The 24,584-nt window shown below is 38.5% G+C and overlaps 1 protein-coding gene across 1 annotated transcript in view; it reads right to left on the reverse strand.

Annotated features, from left to right (window-relative positions):
* The window catches only part of CDC16 (cell division cycle 16), a 61,732-nt gene extending 37,265 nt beyond the window's left edge, over nucleotides 1-24,467 (reverse strand). The window contains exons 1-9 of the mRNA XM_069094052.1: nucleotides 24,208-24,467; nucleotides 22,015-22,069; nucleotides 21,824-21,921; nucleotides 20,961-20,999; nucleotides 20,476-20,616; nucleotides 16,344-16,503; nucleotides 15,180-15,271; nucleotides 6,356-6,489; nucleotides 5,841-5,920 (exon numbers count right to left, since the gene is read on the reverse strand). Of these exons, the coding sequence (XP_068950153.1) occupies nucleotides 5,841-5,920; nucleotides 6,356-6,489; nucleotides 15,180-15,271; nucleotides 16,344-16,503; nucleotides 20,476-20,616; nucleotides 20,961-20,999; nucleotides 21,824-21,921; nucleotides 22,015-22,069; nucleotides 24,208-24,255 (847 nt within the window). The 5' untranslated portion in view covers nucleotides 24,256-24,467. The remainder of the gene's footprint in view (nucleotides 1-5,840; nucleotides 5,921-6,355; nucleotides 6,490-15,179; nucleotides 15,272-16,343; nucleotides 16,504-20,475; nucleotides 20,617-20,960; nucleotides 21,000-21,823; nucleotides 21,922-22,014; nucleotides 22,070-24,207) is intronic.
* Nucleotides 24,468-24,584: the final 117 nt, after the last annotated feature.

The raw sequence follows: 24,584 nt of genomic DNA on the forward strand, positions 1-24,584 counted from the left end.
ACTCTGCAGGCCAGGAGCTGAAGCTGCCACGTGGCGCTGGCTGGCTGTGCTGGGCGTCTCAGTGGCTTCTCTCCCCGGGGGCAAAAGCCGATGCACTCCCACTTACTGGGTCCCAAAGTCCAGATTGCATTGACCTCTCACTTTGTCCTTTGCATCTCTGTTGATAATTCTGGAAATGGCCACGGCTGCTGCTGATCTGGAGTCCCTCCAGCCGGCGGCTGGTCAGGCCCTCCGTGGGACTAAAACCTCCAGCTCATGGGGTCCTGGGCTTGGCTCACAGAGTGCTATGCTAGCGGCCTGCAGGGCTGTCCTCAGGAGCAGGTTAGCTACTCTGTGTCATTTTATGGATTCTGCAGCTCCAAAGTTTGTTCAGAGTCCCCTTTTCACATGGATCGGGGAAGGTGGAAGCCGGAGCTGCTTGGAGGCCCTGCTTCTACTCCGCCATATTGACTCCGCCCAGGGATGAAACAATTTTATAGGCCAAGAAATCTTAGAAGGTCAAAAGGAAAGGTCTGTCTCACATGGGCAACAATGTAGTGCAGTACAATGCAGGTAGAACACCGGCAAAATAGTAGCAAGCTGAGCCCCAGAAAACCAGCACAGGCCTTGGGGGCAAATGAATCGGTGGCGGCAACTTCCACAGCTCTCAGTACACAGATGGAAAGGGTGTAAAAAAGCTTGTCGGAAAAATGTTATAGAGGAGCACATATTTTGCTGCTGCATTGCCCATGCAGGTGTCTGGGTTACAGTCCCAGGGCAAGGAGGAGGGCTAGCACACCAGAGCTCAAAGCTGAAGAGGCATGGGTACCCTGATCACAGTTCTAGGGTGGAAGAATACTTGTAGTTGTAACAGACCAGAGCACAGGCCAAGATGAAAACTCACCAATCCCTGGAATTAGCTCTGAAAATATCAGCATGACAAACCTGGAGTTTGGGACAGAGTCCCCTCTACCCCAGGAGCAGAGTCCAAGGATGGAAAAATGAGTGAACAATGGCAACAAAGAAGAACCTAACCACAGAAAGTTACTATGGAGATCGAGAAGATCAAAATACAAAGACAATGCCAATGACAAAACAGGTACAAGCAAAGGCTTAAAGAAAAATGTGAATTGTACACAAGCCCAAAAAGAATTCCTAGGAAAACTCAAAAAGGATTTTAAAAATCAATTAAGAGATGTAGAGGAAAACTGAGAAAAGAAATAAGAGTGATGGGAGAGAATCATGAAAAAGGAGTCCAACAGCTTAGAAAAGGAAGAACAAAAAAATGGAAAAAGCTACACAAAACTGATTGAAGAAAACAACTCCTTTAAAAGCAAAATTGGCCAAATGGAAAAGGAGGTACAAAGCTCACCGAAGAAAAGAATTCTTTGAAAATTAGAACTGGGCAATTGGAAATTAATGACTTCATAAGACACCAAGAAACAATAAAACAAAATCAAAAGAAGGAAAAAAATAGAAGAAAATGTGAAATATCTCATTGGAAAAACAACTGATCTGGAAAATAGATTGAGGAGAGATAATTTTGAAATGACTGAAATATCTGAATGTTATGATCAAAAAAAGAGCCTAGAAATCATATTGCAAGAAACTATTATGGAAATCTATCCTAATGTTCTAGAACCAAAGGGTAAAACAGAAACGGAAAGAATCCATTCATTAATTCCTAAAAGAAATGCCAAAATGAAAACCCCCAGGAATATAACAGCCAAATTCCAGAAATCCCAGGTCAAGAAAAAAATATTGCAAGCAGCCAGAAAGAAAGAATTCAAATATTGTGGAGCCTGTCAGAATAACAGAATTTAGCAGCTTCTACATTAAAAGCTCAGATGTTTTGGAATATGATATCCCAGAGGGTAAAGGAGATAGGATTACAAACAAGAATCACCTACCCAGCAAAACAAGAGTATAATCTTTTTTTTAAAAAGAGGAAAACCAAATTACCAGTATCAAAAGTGAAGAATATGAACTCACCACCAGTTTAGATGAAACCAAAGCAATTATTTGGAGCAATTTTGCCCAATTGTATACCAATAAATCTGACAATCTAAGTGAAATTGGTGAATATTTACAAAAATATAGATTGTCCAGATTAACAGAATAGGAAAACAGAATTCTTAAATACCCCATCCTAGACATGGAAATTGAACAACCATCGATGTGCTTGCTCCCTAATAAAAAGTCCTCAGGACCAGATGGATTCATAAGTGAACTCTATCAAACATGTAAACAACAGTTAATTCAAATGCTATATAAACTATTTAAAAAAACAGGCAAAGAAGTTCTACCAAATTCTTTCTATGACACAAATATGATGTTGATGTGTAAATCAGGGAGAGGAAAAATAAAGAAAGAAAACCATGGACCAATTTCTCTAATAAATATTGATGCAAAAAATTTTAAATAAAATACTAGCAAGGAGATTACAGCAATATATCAAAAATATCATACAATATGACTAGGTAATATTTACACCAGGAATATGGGGCTGGTTCAGTATTACTAAGTATCAGTATGATTGAACATATTAATAACAGAAATCATATGATTATATCAAAAGATGCAGAAAAAGCATTCGACAAAATATAACACTTATTCCTATTAAAAATACTAGAAAGCATAGAAATAAATGGAGCTTTCCTGAAAAATTTAAAGTGTTTATCTAAAACCATCAGCAAACATTATCTATAACAGGGATATGCTAAGCCCTCAACACAAGATTAGGAGTCAAGAAAGGATGCTGATTATCACCACTATTGTTCAGTATTATAGTAAAAATGCTAGCTATAGTAATAAGAAAAGAAAAGAAAGAGGGAATTACAATTTACAATGAGGAAACAAAACTATCACTCTTTGCAGATGATAAGATGGTATACTTGAAGACTCCTGGAGAATCAACTAAAACACTAACTTAAATAATTAACAACTTTAACAAAGTTGCAGGATATAAAATAAATTCACACAGATCATCAGCATTTCTATGTATTACCAACAAAGTCCAGCAGCAAAAGATAGAAAGAAAAATTCCATTTAAAATAACTGTAGAGGGTGGCTAGGTGGTGCAGTGAATAGAGCACCAGCCCTGGAGTCAGGAGGACCTGAATTCAAATCCGGCCTCAAACACGTAACACACAAAACTAACCTGTGTGACCTTGGGCAAGTCACTTAACCCCAATTGCCCTACCTTCCCCCTCCAAAAAAAGCAAAAAGCCAAAAAAACAAAACAAAATAAAATAACTGCAGACAATATAAAATACTTGGGAATCTACCTACCAAGACAAATCCAGGAACTATATGAACACAATTACAAAACAGTTTTCATACTAATAAACTCAGATCTGAACAACTGGAAAAATATTAATTGCTCATGGGTAGGCCGATAAAATGACATAAAAATGACAATCCTACCTAAACTAATTTACTTATTTAATGCCATACCAATCAAGCTGCCAAAAAAATTATTTTATAGAGCTAGAAAAAATAATTAACAAAATTCATCTGGAAGAACAAAAGGTCAAGAATACCAAGAGAATGGGCGACTAGGTGGCACAGTGAATAGAGCACCAGCCCTGAAGTCAGGAGAACCTGAGTTCAAATCTGGCCTCAGACACTTAATACTTACTAGCCATGTGACCGTGGGCAAGTCAAAAAAAAAAAAAGAATACCTAGAGAAGTAATGAAAAAAATGTGAAGGAAGGTAGCCTAGCTGTACCAGACCTTTAAGTGTATTACAAAGTAGTAATCAACAAAACAATCTGATACTAGCTAAGAGACAGAGTGGTGGATCAGTGGAATAGATTGGGTGCACAAAACACAGTAAGTAATGACCATAGTAATGTAGCGTTTGATAAATCCCCAAATCCCAGTTTTTGTGACAAGAACTCACTATCTGACAAAAAGAGTGCTAGAAAAACTAGAAAGCAGTTTGGCAGAAACCATGAACAAATTAGGGGAGCATGGAAGAGTTTACCTATGAAATCTATAGATAAAGGAAGAATTATGACTAAACAGACAGCATTACGGAATGTAAAATTTTGATAAATTAAATTTTGATAAATTAAAAGATTCTGCACAAACAAAACCAATGTAGCCAAGGTCAAAAGGAAAACAGAAAACAGGGAAAATTTTTATAGCAAGTTTCTCTGATAAAGGCTTCATTTCTCAAATAGATAGAGAAATGGGTCAAGTTTATAAGAAAACAAGTCATTATCCCATTGATAGTGATCAAGGGACATGAACAGGTAGTTTTCAGAAGGAGAAATCAAAGCTATCCTTAGTCATTGGAAAAAATGCTCTACATCCCTACTGATTAGAGAAATGCAAATAAAACCAACTTTGAGATGCTACCTCACCAGATTGGTCAATATTACAGAAGAGGAAATTGATAAATGTTGGATAGGATGGGGGAAAACTGGGACATTTACTGCACTGCTGGTGGAATTGAGAACTGATAAAATTATTCTGGGAGTAATTTGGAATTATGCCCAAAGAGCATAAAAAATTAACTTGCCCTTTAATCCAGCAATACCACTACTAGGTCTATATCCCAAAGATATTAAAAAAAAAAAGGAAAAGAATCCACATGTACAAAAATATTTATAACAGCTCTTTTTGTGGTGGCAAGAATCAGAAAGTGAGAAGATGCCCATCAACTGGGGAATGGCTGAGCAAGTTGTGGTACATGATTGTGATGGAATATTATTGTTATAAGATGTGCTATGAGCAGAATACTTTTTGAAAAACCTGGAAAGACTTATGTGAGTGAGCAAAACCAGAACGCTATATAAAATAACAGCAATATTGTAGGGTGATTAACTGTGAATAACTTATTCTCAGCAATAAAATGATCCAAGACAATTCCAAAAGATTTAGGATGAAAAATGCTATTCACATCAGAGAATGAACTAATAAGAGTCTGAATGCAGATCAAAACATACTATTTTTTACTTTGTTTCTGTTTGTGTTTTCTTTTAGAACATGACTAATATTTATTTATCATTTTGCATGACTGCATATGTATAACCTATATCAAATTGCTTGCCATGTTTGGGAGGCAGGAGAGGAGGAGAGAGAGGATTTGGATCTCAAAATTCTAAAAAAAAAACTGTTAAAAAGTATTTTTATATGTAATTAGAAAAAAATAAAGTATTACTTTAAAAAAAAACAGTCAGTTCCCTATCACTGGAATTCTTCAGGTAGAGGCTGGATGTTTGGGATTTTACAGAGAACATTCCTGCTCAAATACTGGTTGAACTAAGATGACCTGAGGTCCCATCTAACTCAAATTTTATTACATTTTTGAAATGTATGGTATTTATGACCTCTCTGTGACTAGAAGGAGGAAAATTTGGAATAAAAGAATTCCATCTAGCATGCTGAAACATAGTTGTACTGAAGATGAATTAACCATTTTTTTCCAATTAACTATGCTATTTTTAATTTATAACATCATTTTCTTCATTTTTTCTTATTATATTTCTTGCTACCAAAACACTCAGTTACCCAGGGGCTTGTTTATATGACCACATCTCAGGATTTAGAGAAATCTTATATAAGACTTTAAAATACTAACAGACTTTCTTTTTTGCTTTCTGGAAGGGCAATTGGGGTTAAGTGACTTGCCCAAGGTCACATGGCTAGTAAGTGTTGAATGTCTGAGGCCGGATTTGAACTCAGGTCCTCCTGACTCCAGAGCCGTGCTCTACTCCACGGTGCTCTATTCACTGTGCCACCTAGCTGCCCCAAGACTATTATTTTTTAAATCTCTCTTCCCTTCCCCCTCCCACATTATAATATTTTATGCAACTTTAATTACCATTTTAGTTTAAAAATAAAGTTCTTACCATTTGCTTTATTCAGTTCCACAAGAGTCCCTATGTGCACAGGTAAACAATTTGCATGGAAAGGATCTTTTTCCACTACTCTGAAATTAAAAGTACTATGTATTACTATCCCAAAAGTGGAAGAAAACACTCATTTTAACAAGTTATCATTAACATATTATCAAGTCACACTAGGGTGACTGTATTTATGTGTACTTTAACTCTAGGTCCAAACAATTAATTTCACTAAATGGTTTGTACATTAGGGTAAACATGGAAAGACCAATTAATAAAAAATTCTGGTATTTGAGAAATATGATTATAAAGTATTAATAATTTAAATCACTAGAACTAAAGTACTGACCTAATCTACTTAAAGATTAAAATAAACATCTTCACATATGTAACTTATTCTTTCATATTTCAGGAGAGTGCTATATAGTGAAGGTTCATTAAACAATAACCACATGAGAGGATACTAAAGAAAGGGCCTTAAATAACAGAACAAATGGCTTTAAATTGCTATAGATACTTACACTGAAGTCAGCTTGTAGCACATTTTGAAATCACAGTTATAATAATGTCTTTCTGCCAAAGACACTACCACATCCAGATTGTCCTGCAGACCATCTACAGATTCAGGAATGACAGTTTCACTAGGCTTATTATACTGAAACACAGGAAATATTTTTATATTATATATATAATATATAAATATGAGAACATGATAAAATTAAATTGCCCAAGTTTTTAAAGTACGCCTTTAGGGACATCTGAGTCCCCTAGTAATTTGGATACTTCATTTCAGAAATGGTAAAAGACACTTGGCAAAAAATACTAACATTTAAACAAATAATGAAACGTGGCACAAAGCCCCTGTTCTCAAATGGAGATTAGTTTCCAATCATAAGTAAAGTACATTCATTTGTTCAATCACAGAGCACAAAAAGGTCAAAAGTTCCCCACCCTTGGATCGCAATTGAATCTACCCCAGAGTTACAACAAGCTTAAGCATAGCATTTAACACCCAAATGGAGGTCTTTTCTTCAGCTTGACAGAGGCAAGTTCTCAGCAATCTTTGTTCCTGGGGAGACAAAGCTTAGCAAGGCCATAAGATACATTGCCAGTGTCTTCATTAAGTCATTCTCTGTCTGCAGAACAGTCTGAGGACTCCTGAAAATATTAGCAAAACCCTCTTCTAGGATTTCTGTAAACATACAACAAGAAAATCCTTCTTCAGGGCTTCTGAACCAACAGCAAGGTTCCAAGACCTCTGCAACAACAGCTCTGTCCTTCACCAGTGGACAAATCTGGCAAAACAGCATCAAAACAGACAGACAAAGTACCAGCATAACAGCCATGTCTCCTCAGTCCTTGGCAGCTCTGGGTGGTAGCTCTCAAAAATACTGGGCAATTCAAAGTGGCCTTCAATAATCCTCTCAGTCTCTCTCTACCTCCAAGATGTTCCAAAAAGTTCTTCTGCCTCTCTCTTTTCTTGTGTCTCTCTAAATTTATGTCATCAGCTTCTCCCAGTTCAGCACTCTCTTTTCATGTCAACAAGTCCATCCCACAAGTGGGATTTACAAGCTCTGGGTTTTAACACAATCAAACCAAAAACCAAGCCAATACAGGGGGATCTTTACATTACTATTACAGGAGTACAGAACTTTTGGAAGCTGCATTCACTTTTTTTCTATCATTAAGAATATATTATTGTAAGGGTTATGGGATTTAAAGATCTTCCATGCCCCATTGGGCTTGCTGACGTAGCAGGAAGGGGCGGAGCAAGAGGAAGCGGAAGCCAAAACTAGAGTTCCTGCAGTGGCTAGCAGTGGCGGCTACTGCAGCAGCAGCAGTAGAGGCAGCGTGGTGGCAACGCGAAGCCCTTTTTGAGTCAGCCAGAATTTCTGCTAAGGACTCCTGCTGAGGACTGCCAGGGGACGGAGCTGCTGGGAGCACGATTCCTGGACCCTGGGTAGTTGCTGTGAGTGGGGAGAGGAGGACCTTTGCCTGAGGTAGCCTGTTCTGTTTTAAAGGCTTGAGAATGTGTGTGTTTTGTGATTTATTTTGTGATGGATAATTATATCAGCATATCTGTAATTTCCATAGGCACTGTGAATATGGCATTGCTGATACATTTGGCGACGAGGATGGGATCACAAAATGTCAGGCCTCTATTTGGAAGCAGTGGGGCTTTAGAGGGAGAAATGGCTATTCCAGGATGGGAGGATTTGCCTTATTCCTCTCTAGCCAGAGAATGGGCTAAAAGCACAGGGCCCTGTGAAAACTGGGAACCAAGGCTAAAAGAGGGAGAACCTGGAGATTTGGAAAGATGTTTGAAAGCAATACCCATAGAACCAGGCAAAGAACTGGCAGGAGTGTGCAGGAGAGGCTGGGTGCTGCTAACAAGTTATCGCCTTATGTGTAAAAGTAGGGATAAGCTGCTGGAGGAAAGAGCTCGGATGGCTAGGGAGTCAGCTGGTTTGCCTGAGGATTCTTCTGTGTCACAGCACTCAGAAGAGCAAACTGGAGGGACTCATGTGGTCCAGGAGTAAGCTACTGTTCATGTAGCTAAAAGGAAGCAAAAAACTAGCAGAACGAGTGTGCATGCAGCTTTTGTACAGGCTGGGCAGAGTTGCCCTGACAGCTTCCAGGAGAATGGAGCAAGGTTAGATGAGGAGTCTTCTAATGTAGAAGCTCTCCCCATACGAAGAAGACAGGAGAACCACCAGGGCAAAACAGAGTCCAGGGAGATAACTGAGGATTTCACTCAACAGGAGATCACTGATATATTGAGTAGATTTACCCAAAGAATGGGGGAGTCTTTAGTGTCTTGGATAGTAAGAATCACTGATGAAGGCGCTGGAGGAATAACACTGGACAATGAGGACTGTTTAAAATTCATAAGTATCAGTCAGAATCCTTTTGTACACCAGGCTTTTAGGGATCACCATATGCAAGGAGGAAATAACAAAACTAATCTGCTATCTTTAGCTGCAGAAGGATGCATAAAGCAATATGCTACTGAATCTATGTGGCCTAGGGGAGACAGACCCTGGTACTCGCTTAGAGACTGTATGAGAAAGCTAAAGGAGGAGGTAAGGAAAACTGCTATCATGATTGGAGATGCAAATGCATATTATGATACCCCCCTAGGAGTTCCTCATAGAAATATCATAGTGAAGACGGCTCCTACTGCATATAAGCACCTAATTCTGACTCTATTAATTGGAGAAATAGGGCACCCTCTTTCAGAGGTGCTGGATAAGATTTCACAATTAAGCGATTTAGGGGAATGGGAAAAAGACAAATTGCCTAGAGAGAGAAGAGTAAACAGCCAGAAGATTCAGAGACAAAATAGACCAACAAGAAGGGAACTGTTTACTGCTCTTTAAGAGCAGGGGTGGACTTTAGAAGAATAGATGGTATTCCACCTGAAGAGCTGCATAAGCTGTACCAAGAAAAGGTACTTAGCATTAGAATGAACAGGGAAGCAGGAACCACCCCTGCAAGTATTTCTGAATCTGAATCTTTGTGTCCAAGTTTGCCCCACCTTCAGGGGGAATAGGAGATAGGCCAAGCCCCAGCCCAGATAAAAGAAATATGCAGAAGAGATTGCAGACCCCATATTGGTTTAACAATATATTGGAAGAATGGATCGACTACTGTGACTAGGGCACTGCTTGATACTGGGGCTGAGGCCACACTTATCTATGGAAACCCTGATAAGTTTAAACATGGAACTCCTATTACCATCACAGGTCTAGGAGGAGCTGAAATATCAGCCAGACAAGTTAAAATAACAATGAAAATTGGGCAATTACCTAAGAAAGAATATACTGTGGTTGTTGTACCCATTCCTGAATACATCATTGGAATAGATGTATTGAGAGGCATGACTCTGAATTTACCTGAAGGGAGATACCAATTTGCTGTGAGGAAGATAGGAATTAATACAGTTTTAGTGGGAAAACTAAAAATGGACCCAATCACTTTACCTGAACCTTCTGAAGTAATTACTTTAAAACAGTATCGTGTGCCAGGTGGGCAAGATGAAATTACCACTACTATAAAGGAATATGTTGAAGCAGGAGTGTTAGTCCCTACAACCACAAGATGGAATAATCCTGTCTGGCCAGTAAGAAAATCAGATGGGACATGGAGAATGACTGTGGATTACAGACAGTTGAATAAGGTGACTCCTTCTTTGTATGCTGCTGTTCCAGATACCATCACCTTAATAGAAAGGATCCAGAAATATGATGGGACTTGGTATGCAGTTTTTGACTTGGCAAATGCCTTCTTCACCATCCCAATAGACCCTAAACAATGGGACTAATTCGCTTTCACTTGGCAGGGTAGACAATATACTTTCACCTGCTTGCCACAAGGGTACATACATAGCCCCACTATTTGTCACAGGATTGTGGCTGAACAGTTGGATAAATTAAAGCTACCTGGCGTACAGCTTACCCACTACATTGATGATATCATGATACAGGGAAAAGATGCTAAAGAAGTGGAAAGGAGTTTGACCCTTCTAATTGAGCATATGAAAAGTAAAGGGTGGGAAATTAACCCTGCAAAGGTTCAAGGACCAGCTCAAAATGTGAAATTTTGGGGTATACAATGGAACAAGGGGCTACAGGAGATTCTTCCTCAAGCCCAACAAAAGATTCAGGATTTTCCTACCCCTACCAATAAGAAGGAGGCCCAAAAGTTCATAGGATTGTTTGGATACTGGAGGCACCACATTCCACATTTGAGACAGATTTTAAAACCTTTATAAAGAGTCACACGGAAGAAATATGAATTCGATTGGGGACTTGACCAGAGTAAAGCTTTTGAAGAAGCCAAGGCTGCCATACAATTGGCCCTAGATTTGTGGCCCATGCAAAATGGTCCAGTGGAATTGCAAGTGACTGTACAAGATGATTATGCAAACTGGAGCTTATGGCAAAAACAACAAAGCCAAAATGTACCTTTGGGATTTTGGTGTAGGAAACTCCCTTCATCTGGCGTCCAGTATACACCTTTTGAAAAGCAGTTGTTAGCTGCATATTGGGCTTTGGTGGAGACTGAACAACTGACTCTGGGCCATGAAATGATATTAAGACCTGGAATCCCAATTATGACCTGGGTAATGAGTACCCCAGCTTCTCACAGAATTGGACATGCCCAAGAGGCTAGTATAATCAAATGGAAGTGGTATATTCAAAATAGAGCGAAAACAGGCAAAAGCGGAGTCTCTGCTCTACATGAATCTGTAGCAAACATAGAAATTGACAGGAATGACACACCCCCTGAGCCAAAGCAACAGTTGGTACAGTCCACTGTAAAATGGAATGAGGGATATGATGTATTAACTGAGGAACAAAAGAGACATGCATGGTTTACTGATGGGACAGCAAAATATTTGGGGCAAAAAAGACATTGGAAAGCAGTGGCCTATAACCCATGTACTAGAAGGACTTTGGAAAGTACTGGGATAGGTGCAAGTATGGCAGTATATCAAGCCATCAAAACAGAACAAGGAGGTCATATATTCACTGATTCATGGGCAGTAGCTAATGGGTTAGCTACATGGATGCCCATGTGGAAAAATGAAAATTGGGAAATTCATGGCAAAAAAAAGTCTGGGGCAAAGAATTATGGGAAGATATCTGAAACATGTCTTTGGTTACTGACTTTTCAGTTCTTCATGTAGATGCTCACACGGCCCCCACCACACCAGAACGTGAGTACAATGCTCATGCTGATCGACTGGCAAAGATCGCTACCGAACATATTGTCCCTACTTTGACAACAACTGATGATCCGGTATTAGCAAAATGGGTCCACCAAACAGCAGGCCATTTGGGGGTCCAGGCCACACACCAGTGGCACAAGATCGAGGTATTAGTATCTCTCATTCACTGTTAAAACAGATAGCAGAAGAATGTCATATATGTCAATTAGAAAAGGAGCAAACTGTTCCTCGGGTAGTAACTGGAGAGATGGCAAGAGGAAAAGTCCCAGCCCAAATCTGGCAAACAGATTATATTGGTCCACTACCACCGGATAAAGGATGTAGATTTATATGTACTTGTGTTGACACCTATTCAGGTGTACTAGTGGCTTGTCCTTATAAGAATGCAACCCAGAAAAACACTTGTAAAACTCTAGATCTCATAAGTCTATATTATGGAACCCCAATGCAGATTCAAAGTGACAATGGGTCACATTTCAAAGGCAATGAAATGAAGAAGTATTGTATACTAAACAATATAGAATGGATATATCATATTCCATATTATCCAGAAGCATCTGGGTTAATTGAAAGAATGAATGGATTACTGAAAGAACAGTTGAGGAAGTTAAGTTCCAATAATTCATATCAACATTGGAAGGATAATTTGTTCATGGCTTTATGTAATTTGAATAATAGACCATTGGGAGGAAGTACATCTCTAGCCAGAATGATGACCCCCAATCTGCAAATTAGAAAATAACAAACACATACAGTGTTTCCCCAATAATAAGACACTGTCTTATTATTTTTTTTGGACAGAAAAACACCAGAGGGCTTATTTTAATGAACATTGACAGCAATTTTAATAAACAGGTAAATGTGAACAAAAAAATGTACCTTTATTCAATAAGCAAATCACTGGGGAAGAAAAGGATGACGCGCTCACCTGCTGCAGGTCTGATTGGATGCAGCTCAGAGCGTGGCGTGCGTTTCACTGGGGGGGGGGCGGTGCATACAGAGGGTACAGTAATGTAGCGTGTAGCGCAGGGGATCACCTTCACTACAGTGGCAATCTCAATAGGGCTTATTTTCGGGGGAGGGCTTATTTTAGAGGAATCTTACACAGTAATGGGGAGGGCTTATTTTCGGGATAGGTCTTATTATCGGGGAAACACGGTAAGATCCCAAATATTCAGTATTGGACCTTGAGGCCAGATGTCCTAGCACCGTACCCAGGACCACCTGGTTCGGTGGGGTATGATTTACATTGTTTGGAGGACTTTTGGTTGGACAGAAAAGAAATAAGAAAAATCTCCACTGGGATATGCATAAGAATCCCTAAAAATCACTTTGGACAGATTTTACTCAAATCAGGATTAGCAGCTCAAGGAATACATGTATTGGCTGGAGTAATAGATTCTAATTATCAAGGAGAAATTGTTGTAACATTCCATAATTTAGGTGAAAGGCCCATACAGATTCACAAAAATGATAGGATAGTTCAAGTGATTATTGTTCCTTGTAAAACAATACCACTTGTAAAAACTGACCCTCCTTCCAAAATAACTGTCAGAAGAACTGAAGGATTTGGTTCTACTGATAGAATAAAATCAGGAGCTAAAGTATGGGTAAAACGGAAGCCAGATGATGTTCCAAAGGCTGCAGAGATTATAGCACATGGGAGGGATAACACTGTAACTATTGTTTATTCTGGAGAAGATGATTACAAAATTGTACCCTTAACTCATTTATTCTACCGTGAGTGAAGCTACAATAGTCTGGTTATTGTCTCTTTGCTTCTTCTTGATTTTTTGTCTGTTCACCTTGTTTGCTAGATTTGTTTCCGCAGGCTCGGTAGCCTCCACCTGTAGATCCCTGATAGCTTAAGCTGGATATCACCCCCTGTCTGCAACTATGATGTGTCACCCTTGGACCTGCCATCAAGCATATTAAGAACTGACCTCTCAAATGGGACCCCTTAGGACAGGGACAGCTCTATATCCGATTTCAGCAGCAAGTAGCCATGGAAGAAGAGACCTTCACCCCTTACCACAAGATTTTGGGACCCCATTTGTTCGCGGTGGGGGGAATGATGGGGAGCTTGTGCTCAAGCCCCACCCTAAAATATGGTTTTCTGTGTTTATTGTGTGCTCTTCTTGTTATATTGTTGTGAAATTTTGTTGACACCAGTTATTCCTACTGTATTTTTGCCAAGTAAGGGACATGAAAGATCTTGGGGCCGAATGTAAGGGTTATGGGATTTAAAGATCTTCCATGCCCCATTGGGCTTGCTGACATAGCAGGAAGGGGCGGAGCAAGAGGAAGCGGAAGCCAAAACTAGAGTTCCTGTGGTGGCTAGCAGTGGCGGCGACTGCAGCAGCAGAGGCAGCAGTGGCGGCAGCACGAAGCCCTTTTTGAGTCAGCCAGAATTTCTGCTAAGGACTCCTGCTGAGGACTGCCAGGGGCCAGAGCTGCTGGGAGCACGCTTCCTAGACGCTGTGTGGTTGCTGTGAGTGGGGAGAGGAGGACCTTTGCCTGAGGTAGCCTGTTCTGTTTTAAAGGCTTGAGAATGTGGGTGTTTTCTACTTTATCTACCTGTGCCAATTTCATAACTACTCTGATGGCTTTCGCTTTCTGGTTTTGGGACTCAGTCTTTTGGTATTTTAATACATTTTCTAGCTTATTCCCCTATATAGCAAGCCTGATTTATTTTGTGATGGATAATTATATCAGCATATCTGTAATTTCCATAGGCATTGTGAATATGGCATTGCTGATACAATTATGTAGGGGGTGGCTAGGTGGCGCAATGAATAGATCACCAGTCCTGGAGTCAGGAGGACCTGAGTTCAAATTCGGTCTCAGACACGTAACACAAAAACTAGCTGTGTGACCTTGGGCAAGTCACTTAACCCCAACTGCCCTACCTTCCCCCCTCCAAAAAGCAATAAAAGAAAAGAATGTATTATGTGACCTTGAAGAAGTAATAACCTCTTTGGGCTTTAATTTCCTCATACGTAAAATTAAAAAAACTGATTAATAATCAGTAAGGTTCTTTTTAGCTGTAATATCCTATGATTTTATGTAATAAATTATTCCTTCTATGCAATAAGTAACCCCTTAAGATACTTAAAAGAGTAATGCAGGATTCAAAAACACCTTATTAACACATCACCAAAATTTACACTCAAGAAAAATCCAGCAATGTGTCATTTCACAGAGAGTTAATAAGGAATAGAAGGGACATGGAAAAAGAAACATAAAGAAGATTAATATTTAGTCAGGATCTAACTTTTAAGGGCAAGCACTGAAATTGATTTTAGCTTTAAAATATTCATATTTTTAAGCCAAGGGAGTACCTTATTTAGAGTTCTGAATTATTATTAGTTTTTTGATAAATGGATTAAAATATAATTTCCCAAGTCCTAAGACAAACTTCCTTACTATTTTCATTTCTAAAACTTAACCACGGGTGGAAAACATGTGTGGAGATAAAGGATTATTAATTCTATGATTAGATTCTGCAGTAGATGAAAAAAGAGAGGTCCAATTCTACTGGAAAAGGGGAAGGCAGAATGAAGGGCTCAAGAGCTAACTATGAGCACTGTGGTCATGGAATTTTTACTTACCTTCTTTAACTTATTCTCAAAAAGAAAACGCAGTAATTCTTGTTCTTCTGTGCATTGCTTGCCAAGAGGTAGAGATTCAAGTAGCTCTTTTTCTATGAAAAATGTTTTAAAATGTGAAAGTTATAATACTGATGAAAACAATTTATCAATCACAAAATGTTCTTTACAATGTCTGCCCCAAGTAAAGAATCACTCAAAAGAGGAGTTAATATACGCTAGAAATAAAAACAGAAATGGGTACTAAGATATACTGGACCATCCTCATCTTGCAGAAAAGTGCAAGGACCAAATTTCTCAGCTCCCAGAATGTTTCTAAAGTCCTTCAGTTTCATTTCTTTAATTAAAAAAACAAAAAGTAAGGAAATGATATACAGCTATTTTCTTTTATACTGAGCTCCAGCTCTCTCAAAAAAGAATTGTTTCTTCATCTGTAAAATCAGGAGATTAGACTAGATGAGGTCCTTTCTAGTTCTACATTTATTAATTCTCCAAACTCACACCAAAATCTCATGGTAAAGACCCAGATACTATAATAACTGGCACCCTATATTGATACCCTTTGGAGAAGTGTCATCTACACTTATATTAGTACTTGATGGTTAGAAGATTTTACATTCGCTACCTCATTTAATTCTCAAGGAGACGAGGTTAGGGACGGGGCAGAGAGGAGGACAAAAATGTAAGCTGAGTTACCTTAGAGAGAAGTAGGGATACATCTTCTGAGATAGGAGGGAAGGAGGACAGAATAGGTAATAATAATAAGAAGTTTTGAGATGGGGAGTTGAAGTTTCCATTAGTTGGACAAAATATCTTCTAATAATCATTTCAAGTAGGTAGATTAAGTTTTATCCCTATTTCACAAATAAGGAAACTGAGTCTCAAGATAGCTGACTTGTCTAAGGTCAAACAGTAAATGATATAACCAAGACCTGAATTCAGATCTCATTCCTAGTCTGGAGCTATTTCACTACATCAGACATTTCTGTCTCTCTCTCTCTTATCTATCTATAACAGTTAAGCTGTTAAATCTTACCAAGTCTTTCCTTAATTTTGTGGACTGAATAAAAATATTTTTAAAATTTGGCTAAATGCACTGAATACAAATTCTGTAGGTTTAAATTTCCACAGATGTAAAAGGGAATAAAAATGCCTCAGTTTCCAAACCTTCTTGTGCTGTCAGCATGTGGTGTGATGTTAAAAGATCAAATGCTTCAAAGCAGTAGACATCAAGCTTCAAGGCTTCTTTGTAGCTATAAGTTGCTAAGGTTCGATTATCTAGAGCATCATAGATCTTTCCTCGCAAAAGGCAAATAGAACTCTTAATCTGGTGGAAAAATATAACATAGTAGAGCCCAAGTCAATGCCTGAAAAGCAATTTACAGCTAATGGGATTTCTAATTGACTAGCTACAGTGTAACAGAAATATAAAAATAAAAGTTAAGAAGCTTCTTTAGACAAACCTTGATACATTTTGATTACTCCAACACTCCCAAGTTTTACAGATATCTATTAATACTAATAGTTATACATGTGTCACATATGCTGTTATTTATGTTTATCTATGAGAATCCCCATTTATACTCAATGTTCTTTCCAAGTAGAGAATATGTTTACAAGGTTATTTTTGCTTCTGCAAAACTAATAAATACCATTCTTCGCAAATAACAAATGAGTAATTTTACTCAGGAACAAAGTATCAATTTCTGATAACACTGTCCAGTTAGTTAAAGAGGCAAAGTGACTTGATTTATACAAAGCCCATGATATGAGTATATTTAAAACTATTAGGGACATTATTTCATTCTGACAGACAACAGTAGGACCTATCACAGATGGATTCCACCTAATTTAGCAGTGAACATATAATAATGAGGTGGAATGGCACTTAAGATGAAGGAGTTAAGAGTTGTTAGATCTGACCAAATACATATAAAAGAAATTTCAACCAAAGGTGGCATAAAGTAAAGGCACTTATGGGTTATTTTTTAAAAATACATCAAAAAAAGGAAAAATTTTTAAAGAATAGAAAAAACAAAATCAAGAACAGTAGTATTACCAGAAACAAAAAACATAACCCAATAAGGTAATCTGCAACTATGGACCTACATGTCTATGTTCTAATCTATGTAAAATCTTTATGATACTGGCCCAAATGAGCCAGACACAACAATTTCAACTCCACAAGTTCTCTCACATCCACTGCCTTCTTTTCATTCACACCACACCCCACCCTAATTCAAGGCTTTATCACCTCTTGCTTGGACTACTGAAATAGTCCTAATTTTTCACTTTCTATCCAGTCTTTCCCTTTTCCAATCTATTCTTTATATAGTTGAACTGCCAATTTGATATCTCTAAAGCACAGGTCTGTCATCCTACTTTCCCAGTGAAGAAGTTTCAGAGGCTCCTTATTGCATTTAGCCCTGGGGTTCTTTACCTGGGGTTCACCATTCCCCAAAGGATCTGTTGTTAGATTTCAGGGTGTCTGTGACCTTGGATAGGAAAAAATGTACATCTTAATTTTCACTAATCTCCAACTAGAATTTAACATTTCCTTCAATTATGAATTTTTAAAGAAAACATTAGTGGTTTGTAGGTTTCAAACTACCCAATGGGTCCATGACATAAAAAGAATTATTAGTAACTCCTACTCTAGGATAAAATATGCTTTCTTCTGTTTCGGCTTTTCAAGTCCATTACAATCTGGTTCCAACCTATTTTTCTAGGCTATTTACATAAGCCACACCGGCCTACTCAGTCACCCTACGTTACATCCCATCTACTACCTCTGTGCTTTTTCATGGATTGTCCTCCAAGCCCAGAATGCTCTCCTTCCTCTTCTTCACTTCTTGGAGCTCCTAGTTCCCTCCAAGTGCCACTTCCTAAAAAGTGGTCTTTCCGGATTCTTTCGGTTGTTAATGCTGCCCTTCTTCCCCTGCCAATCCTCTTCTGATTTTTCATTTTCATATTTAATTCCCAATGTGTACACATTAGCTCCTTAAGAGGAGGGAATTTTTTGTTATTATCTTTCTATCTCTAGCACTTGAGTGCCTGGCACATTTGCATTTATTAAATGTTTGAAATGAAACGTTATATATTTGTAAAAATATCTGAAGAGAGCAGATGTTTGCAGACATGTTTTATATCAGACGACGTGGCATGTTCAATGTCATGCAATGGACTAAGTGGTTAGGGGAAGGCAATATGAAACCTGAGGCTATATTAACTGTAGATTAACCAAAAAAAAAAATTTGACTTGGTAGAGCAAAATGGAGGCTTAAAAGCTCTCTTTAAACAAGCTATCTCCTACATATATGCTACTAACATAAAATATTCTCTGACAGATAAGACAATGGAGATAAACTCTGCATAAATCTGGTCAATGTCAAATAAGGCTTCAAATAGGGAAGCATACTAAAAGGTCTTAACTATGTGACAGATGTCCTATGCAAAATAAGAATAGAAGATGGAATCCCTAAGAGAGGAGATTTTCTTCAGATGTTCCTGTTTGGGAATGCCATAGTCCTGATTACACTGCATTCTGGAACATTACAGTATGTGCTAAATGAAAGCTACACCCAAGAGATTCTTTTAGCCAACTAAAACAGAAAAAAAAATGTGGATGAAAATGACCCACGGGCCAAATCACGACACTGGACAGAAAACCCATTGTCCATAAGTTCTCATATCTTGGTCAGAAATTTATATGGGATATTAAAATGGATTCAGAATTCACTAATAGGAGACCTCACTGGGATGAATTTGGGAAACTGTAATGTTTTTAATTACCACAAAAATCTATTTTTTTTTTAACACCAACATATTATGCTGACACCACAAGTTGCAAGTCAGAGGATTTTGCAAAATACTAGAATTTCAGAAAAATTTAAATTGCAGGTGATTTAAAGAATAACAGAAATACATTTGGTGGGTAGTAGGCTACATAATATTATCAACAATAACTAACATTTGAAACATAATTTAAAATAATGTAAAAATAGTAACAGCATCAAAGATCTAGCTAAGAAAGAGCTAACTCCAAGAGTGAGGGATAACAGAGAGAGAACCGAGTCCTGAACTGGTGTCCGTGAAATAATGAAAACCCCTAATAAACCCTCTAGCACCATGGGGCGGGGGGGGGGACCTGTGGCCTCTTGGTCCTCAAGTGAGGCCCTTTGACTGAATCCAAACTTCACAGAACAAATTTCCACCCCTGTGTCTATTCTGCTGATAGGTCATCTACTGAAGATTTAAAGAAAACACAGATAAAAACTGTATAGGATGAAAGGTCTAGATGTGTTATGATCTGAACAGGGAAGAAGCTCTGATGTAGATAAGACTGCAGATCCAATGCAGTGCAGTTTGATGAAAAGCGTGCTAGACCTGGAACTAAAAGATCTGGGTTTAAATTTGACTCTGTGTGACCATAGGCAAGTCAATCTGTCTGAAACTTAGTTTCTTTACCCACAAAATAATAAAAATAATACTCTACCTACTCTGTTTTCTTTACCCACAAAATAATAAAAATAATACTCTACCTACTCTGCAGTGTTGTGAATAAACCTTAAAGAATTATTTAAATTATTTTTAACTATTAAGCAAGCAAAAGTAAGGCACAGGCAAAGAGATTAAACAAAATATATATGCTGGTAAGGCAATAAGATGAATTTATTCATATATTAATTTCATTAAAAAAGTTTCCACCTTAATATTCTAGAAATTGGTGTACTAGTATTGATACGTAATAATGAGGCTATATAGAAACATGTGTTATAAATAAGTATTATCAAGAAGTGAAAATACCTTACTTATAAACTTTCCCTAGCATATATTAAAATATTTCCTAAGAAAGAACTGATTGAGTACAACAGAATAAATCGAGTTAATTAGGGAAAGTTTCCTAGAAAACTAACCAAAGAACTCACAAAAATAGAGAAGTGAGGACAAACTGGTCCCCAGGCAACAAGAAGTTGGAGAAGGGATTGTGGGAAAGAGAAAAATCATATATGGATTTAGGCAGTCTAAAAAAATAGCTTTAAAGCCTGTTAGGACAGGAAAGCGTTATACTACCCTCAAGGAAAGGAGGGAGAAAAGGAAAGGTAGATGTAAAGTAGGTGACAGAAAATACAACAGTTACATCAATTTGCTTATTACTATATGAAAGAAGCCATTTAGTTTTGTAATATAGCATACATAATACTTTTTCATAATATTCCAACAACATATTAACACCTTCCCTAATCCATAAGAACAACCATTGGAAAAAAACAAACACACATACCAAACTACTACTTACTGAAGATTGGGACATTTCCCAGTCATTGGAAGGCTCCTTTAGCCCACTTTCATCTTTCAAGTATTTTTCAAATAACCTTTTGTTAATTGGTTCTTCCATATCAAGGATATCAAGAGCTTGCTGGTGTTCCTTTGCAGCATACTATGTACAGAATTACAAAATGTTTAAACAAAAGTGACTGTTACAGTTCCACTACATATTGTTCTAAATTTTTAAAGGGCACTAAATGGCATACCACTTTGTTACTTAAATTTAAATTTTCCAAAGAGCAATCTTTCCAGATACATACTGGCTTTCCAAAATTAATGGGGAGGTCAGACATGGCACCATATTACTTAAGGTATTCAACAATAAACTAATATTAAGAAAATAATTATATGAGCATTGATATGATAATATTACACTGACCTGCTAAATCCATCACTTTTTCAATGCTTTTAAAATGATTAATTTTAATTTTAAAAAACTTAACAAAACATACTTACATGACACCTAGCAGCAAGGTATCGACATGCTTCATATAACTAGAAAAGAAGTAAATTTATAAAGCCATCAAAATAATTTGAAAATAATGACAGAGATTTGAGATGATCTATCAGATTTCTCTTCTTTCCCAGATTTCTAACATGGTTATCAATTACAAAAAAGCTGGAACAATTGAATAATTCTGATGTCTTTAAAAAGTGTCAAGGTTTATTAATTGCCAGCAATTAACAAATTTTAAGAGTAGACTGATAGCTTCTTCAAAGTCAGCTGGATATCTTCACTAGGCAGATTAACAAATTAAACAAAAGTCTGTTTTTGACTTGTCCATTAGTATAATTCTTTGAAATATATACTGGAAACAAAGGGGATGCCCACTGATTGGGTTAAATTGTGGTGTATGAATGTAATGAAATACTAATGCCCTTAAGAAACAATGAATATAAGAAATTAAGAGAAATATGGGAAGACACTTATGAATTGAGACAGAATGAAGTGGAACCAGGAAATAATATAACGTCTACAAGATAAACAATAGGAGTAATAAAACCAAAATTAATCCTGTGTAATTATAGTGTACTTCACTGGAGTATTATAATTATAATCATAATATACTTCACTTCATTGGAGAAGTAGGGGACTATAGGTATGTACAATGTTTCATATACTCTTAGATGCACTGATACGTCAGGTTTTGCTTAACTGTTTTTTTCCTCCTTTGTTTTAAGAGCAGGCTTGGGAAGGGAGAGTGCAGTTTGTTCAGAAATTACTATGATGTAAAAACAAGAGGCATCAATAAAACTTGAAAGACCAAATGTGAAATACTGGGTTAATAAAAAGATTACAAAACTTTAAAATAACTTACCTTATCTAGTTTACGTGAGCGAAGGGCATGTGCTGCCCTATGGTACTGAGCAGTCAGGTAAAGACACTGAGCCAACCAATAAATGTCTTGTGGTTCCTCTAAAACAAGCAAAAAATATTATGCTCACTATCACAGACTCGAAGTTTTTAAAACTAATGATATCAAATAAAAATCTGACACTTGTTACTTACCATGAGACAATGAGGCTACTTTGTCTGCCCAAAATAGAGCGCTTTGATATTGTTGCTATAAAACAGTAGAAATCAGTGTTATTACAAAAGCCTTGTTCAGAGAAACCTCCTTGTAATACTATACTAGCAAGACAAACAAAATTCAGTATAAAATGGGTCTGTCATGAACATCCACTAAAGCTAATTTACTGTGAAACCAGAAGAATATCATAAGGTAAGTTTGACCTCCAAGCAATCACACATCATGGGCTTTTTTTTTTTTTTAAGCAATCGGGGTTAAGTAACTTGCTGAAGGTTACACGGCCAGTTATTTCGGGGTGTGGTGCTCAGTATCTGAGCCCGGACTTGATCCAAGTCATCCCGACACTGGAGCCGATGCTCTTACTCGCTGAGCCACCTGGCCACCCCTAAGCAATTGGGGGTGTAACTTGCTCAAGGTTACATGGCCAGGTGTTGGTGGGTGCTAAGTGTCTGAGCCCGGGATTCGATCTCCAGGTCTTCTCAACACTGGAGCCGTTACTCGCTGTGCTACCTGACCGCCCCACATCATGGGCTTTTAAAGACAGTAAGGTTATGGCATTTAGGCTTTTAACTTTAGAATTATGTTCAAATTATTTTTATAAGTATTGCTAAACTTCAATGACCAAAAAAGACTGGTATAAGTTCATCTACAATATTTGGGAAATACAGAATGAAGCTGGCAATGCAAAGCCACATCAGGGCTGAAAAAAGTGATGTGTATGATTAATTTTATTCCAAGATCTGGAGTCTACTGTTATGTAATCTTTACACCATCATCCCTACTTTGTTTCAGTTTCTCTTGATGAAAACTAGTCATTGAGTTTTTCAACTACCACTTGAGGGTTATGGGATAATTCTAGAATACATTTTTCCAACAGTTAAAAATCATGTTAGTATATATGTCCTAAATATTCATTAAGTGAATAGCATTTCATATTCAATTTGCTGGAATTCTGAATTGAAAATGGTCTTTATTGCACTAGCATTCTTTATTTACCTGTCATTTATACTAGGAAAAACATAAGTAAAAACAAACATTTATCAAATTGGGCAGAGATAACATGCTTCAAATTAATGCTGCAGAATTGGAGGTATTTATTTACATACAGTATGTACTTTTCAGTATTAAAAAAATACTTTATAGAAATTTTAAATGCTGATGCAATGATTCTTTAGGACAATGAGTTCATCCTCAGAGAATAAGATTTGTTCTTCACAGGATCACACCTAGAAGAGACTTTAGGAGTCACCTAGTCTAACCCCCTCATTTGACAGATGAGACAATTGAGCCCCAGGGAAGTAAAAGTGACTTGCCCAAAGTCACACAGTAACTGGAAGACCTGAGTCCAAACTATAAATCCATTCTTCTTCCCATTGTATCTTTATCTATTAGACATTGCTAGAATAAAAAAAAAGAATACAATGTCCCAATACCAAGAAACACATTCTTCTCAAAAACACATCTCTTGCAACTTTATACCTAAACTAATCCCATATTTAAAGGTCTCTTCTCCCTAGAAATCAACAACAAAAAATTTATTCAGCACCTGATTGTACAAAACCTTGAGGGGCCTATAAAATCAGGCAAGACTCTGTCCTTTAAATATAAACACCCGGGAAACAGGAGCTGGTTTTGCCTTTCGTTGTACCTCCAGCACCCAGTCTAGAGGTAGGCCCCGAGGAAAAGCCTAATCGGTTTGGTGACCGACTCGGCGCTCTCCAAGATGATTTGGTATGTCAAGTTAAACAAGGATCCACACGGGCAGGCTGAGCGCCTGACGGTGGAGAGGGCGGGACAGAGGGCTCCAGACAAGGAGACCTCGCTTTCCTTCAGGCAGTGGTTTCACTTTACTCCCAAGAAACACTTGGGGCTTCGGTGGGGGAAGGGTCCCCAAAATCCGGTGACATCTTTATCAGAAATAAAAACAGGTGTCAGAGGGTTCGGGAAGAGGGAGGGGGTCCCGGCCCCTTCCTCTCCCGGTTCTGGGGCCTAAGCCTCGGTCCCGGCCTGACACTCGCGCGGCCGCACACACAACAGGTTCTGCCCACGCGCAGAGTCGGGTCCAGGCCCTGCCCGCCCAGGGAACCGTCCCCACATACTCGCTCACTCACTCTCTCACACGCACTCTCATACACACTCACTCATACACACAGACGCACACAGACACACACCTGGTCTATGTACTGCCGGACGCGCTTCCGCAGCCGCTCCAAGTTCATCTTCTCGCGGGGACTGAGCCGGCGCGTGCGCACGTTGGGGACCGGCGAGCGGAATACGGAGGCCGGCGCGGGGAGGGGGTCCGGGGGGCCGCCGCCGCAGCCTCGCGCTCGCAGCTGGGAGTAAATGCACCCGCAGCTTCGGCGTCCCTCAATTCTCCCCCCACCCGCGCCGGGACTCCCGCGAGCTACGTCCGCACGCCCGGCCGCCGGCCCCCACGGCCCAGACCCAGAGCCCGCCCCGGAGTGTGTTGGAAAAGGCGTACTCCCTGGAAACGCAGCTCCGCGCGATGGTTCCTGGCCTTCCTGATTCCGCTCTCCCTCCTCCCCCA

Source organism: Petaurus breviceps, unplaced genomic scaffold (genome assembly GCF_028583685.1).
Source record: "Petaurus breviceps papuanus isolate PSGF00001 unplaced genomic scaffold, PetGlider_PUasm1.0 214, whole genome shotgun sequence".
NCBI classification, from domain to species: Eukaryota; Metazoa; Chordata; class Mammalia; order Diprotodontia; family Petauridae; genus Petaurus; species Petaurus breviceps.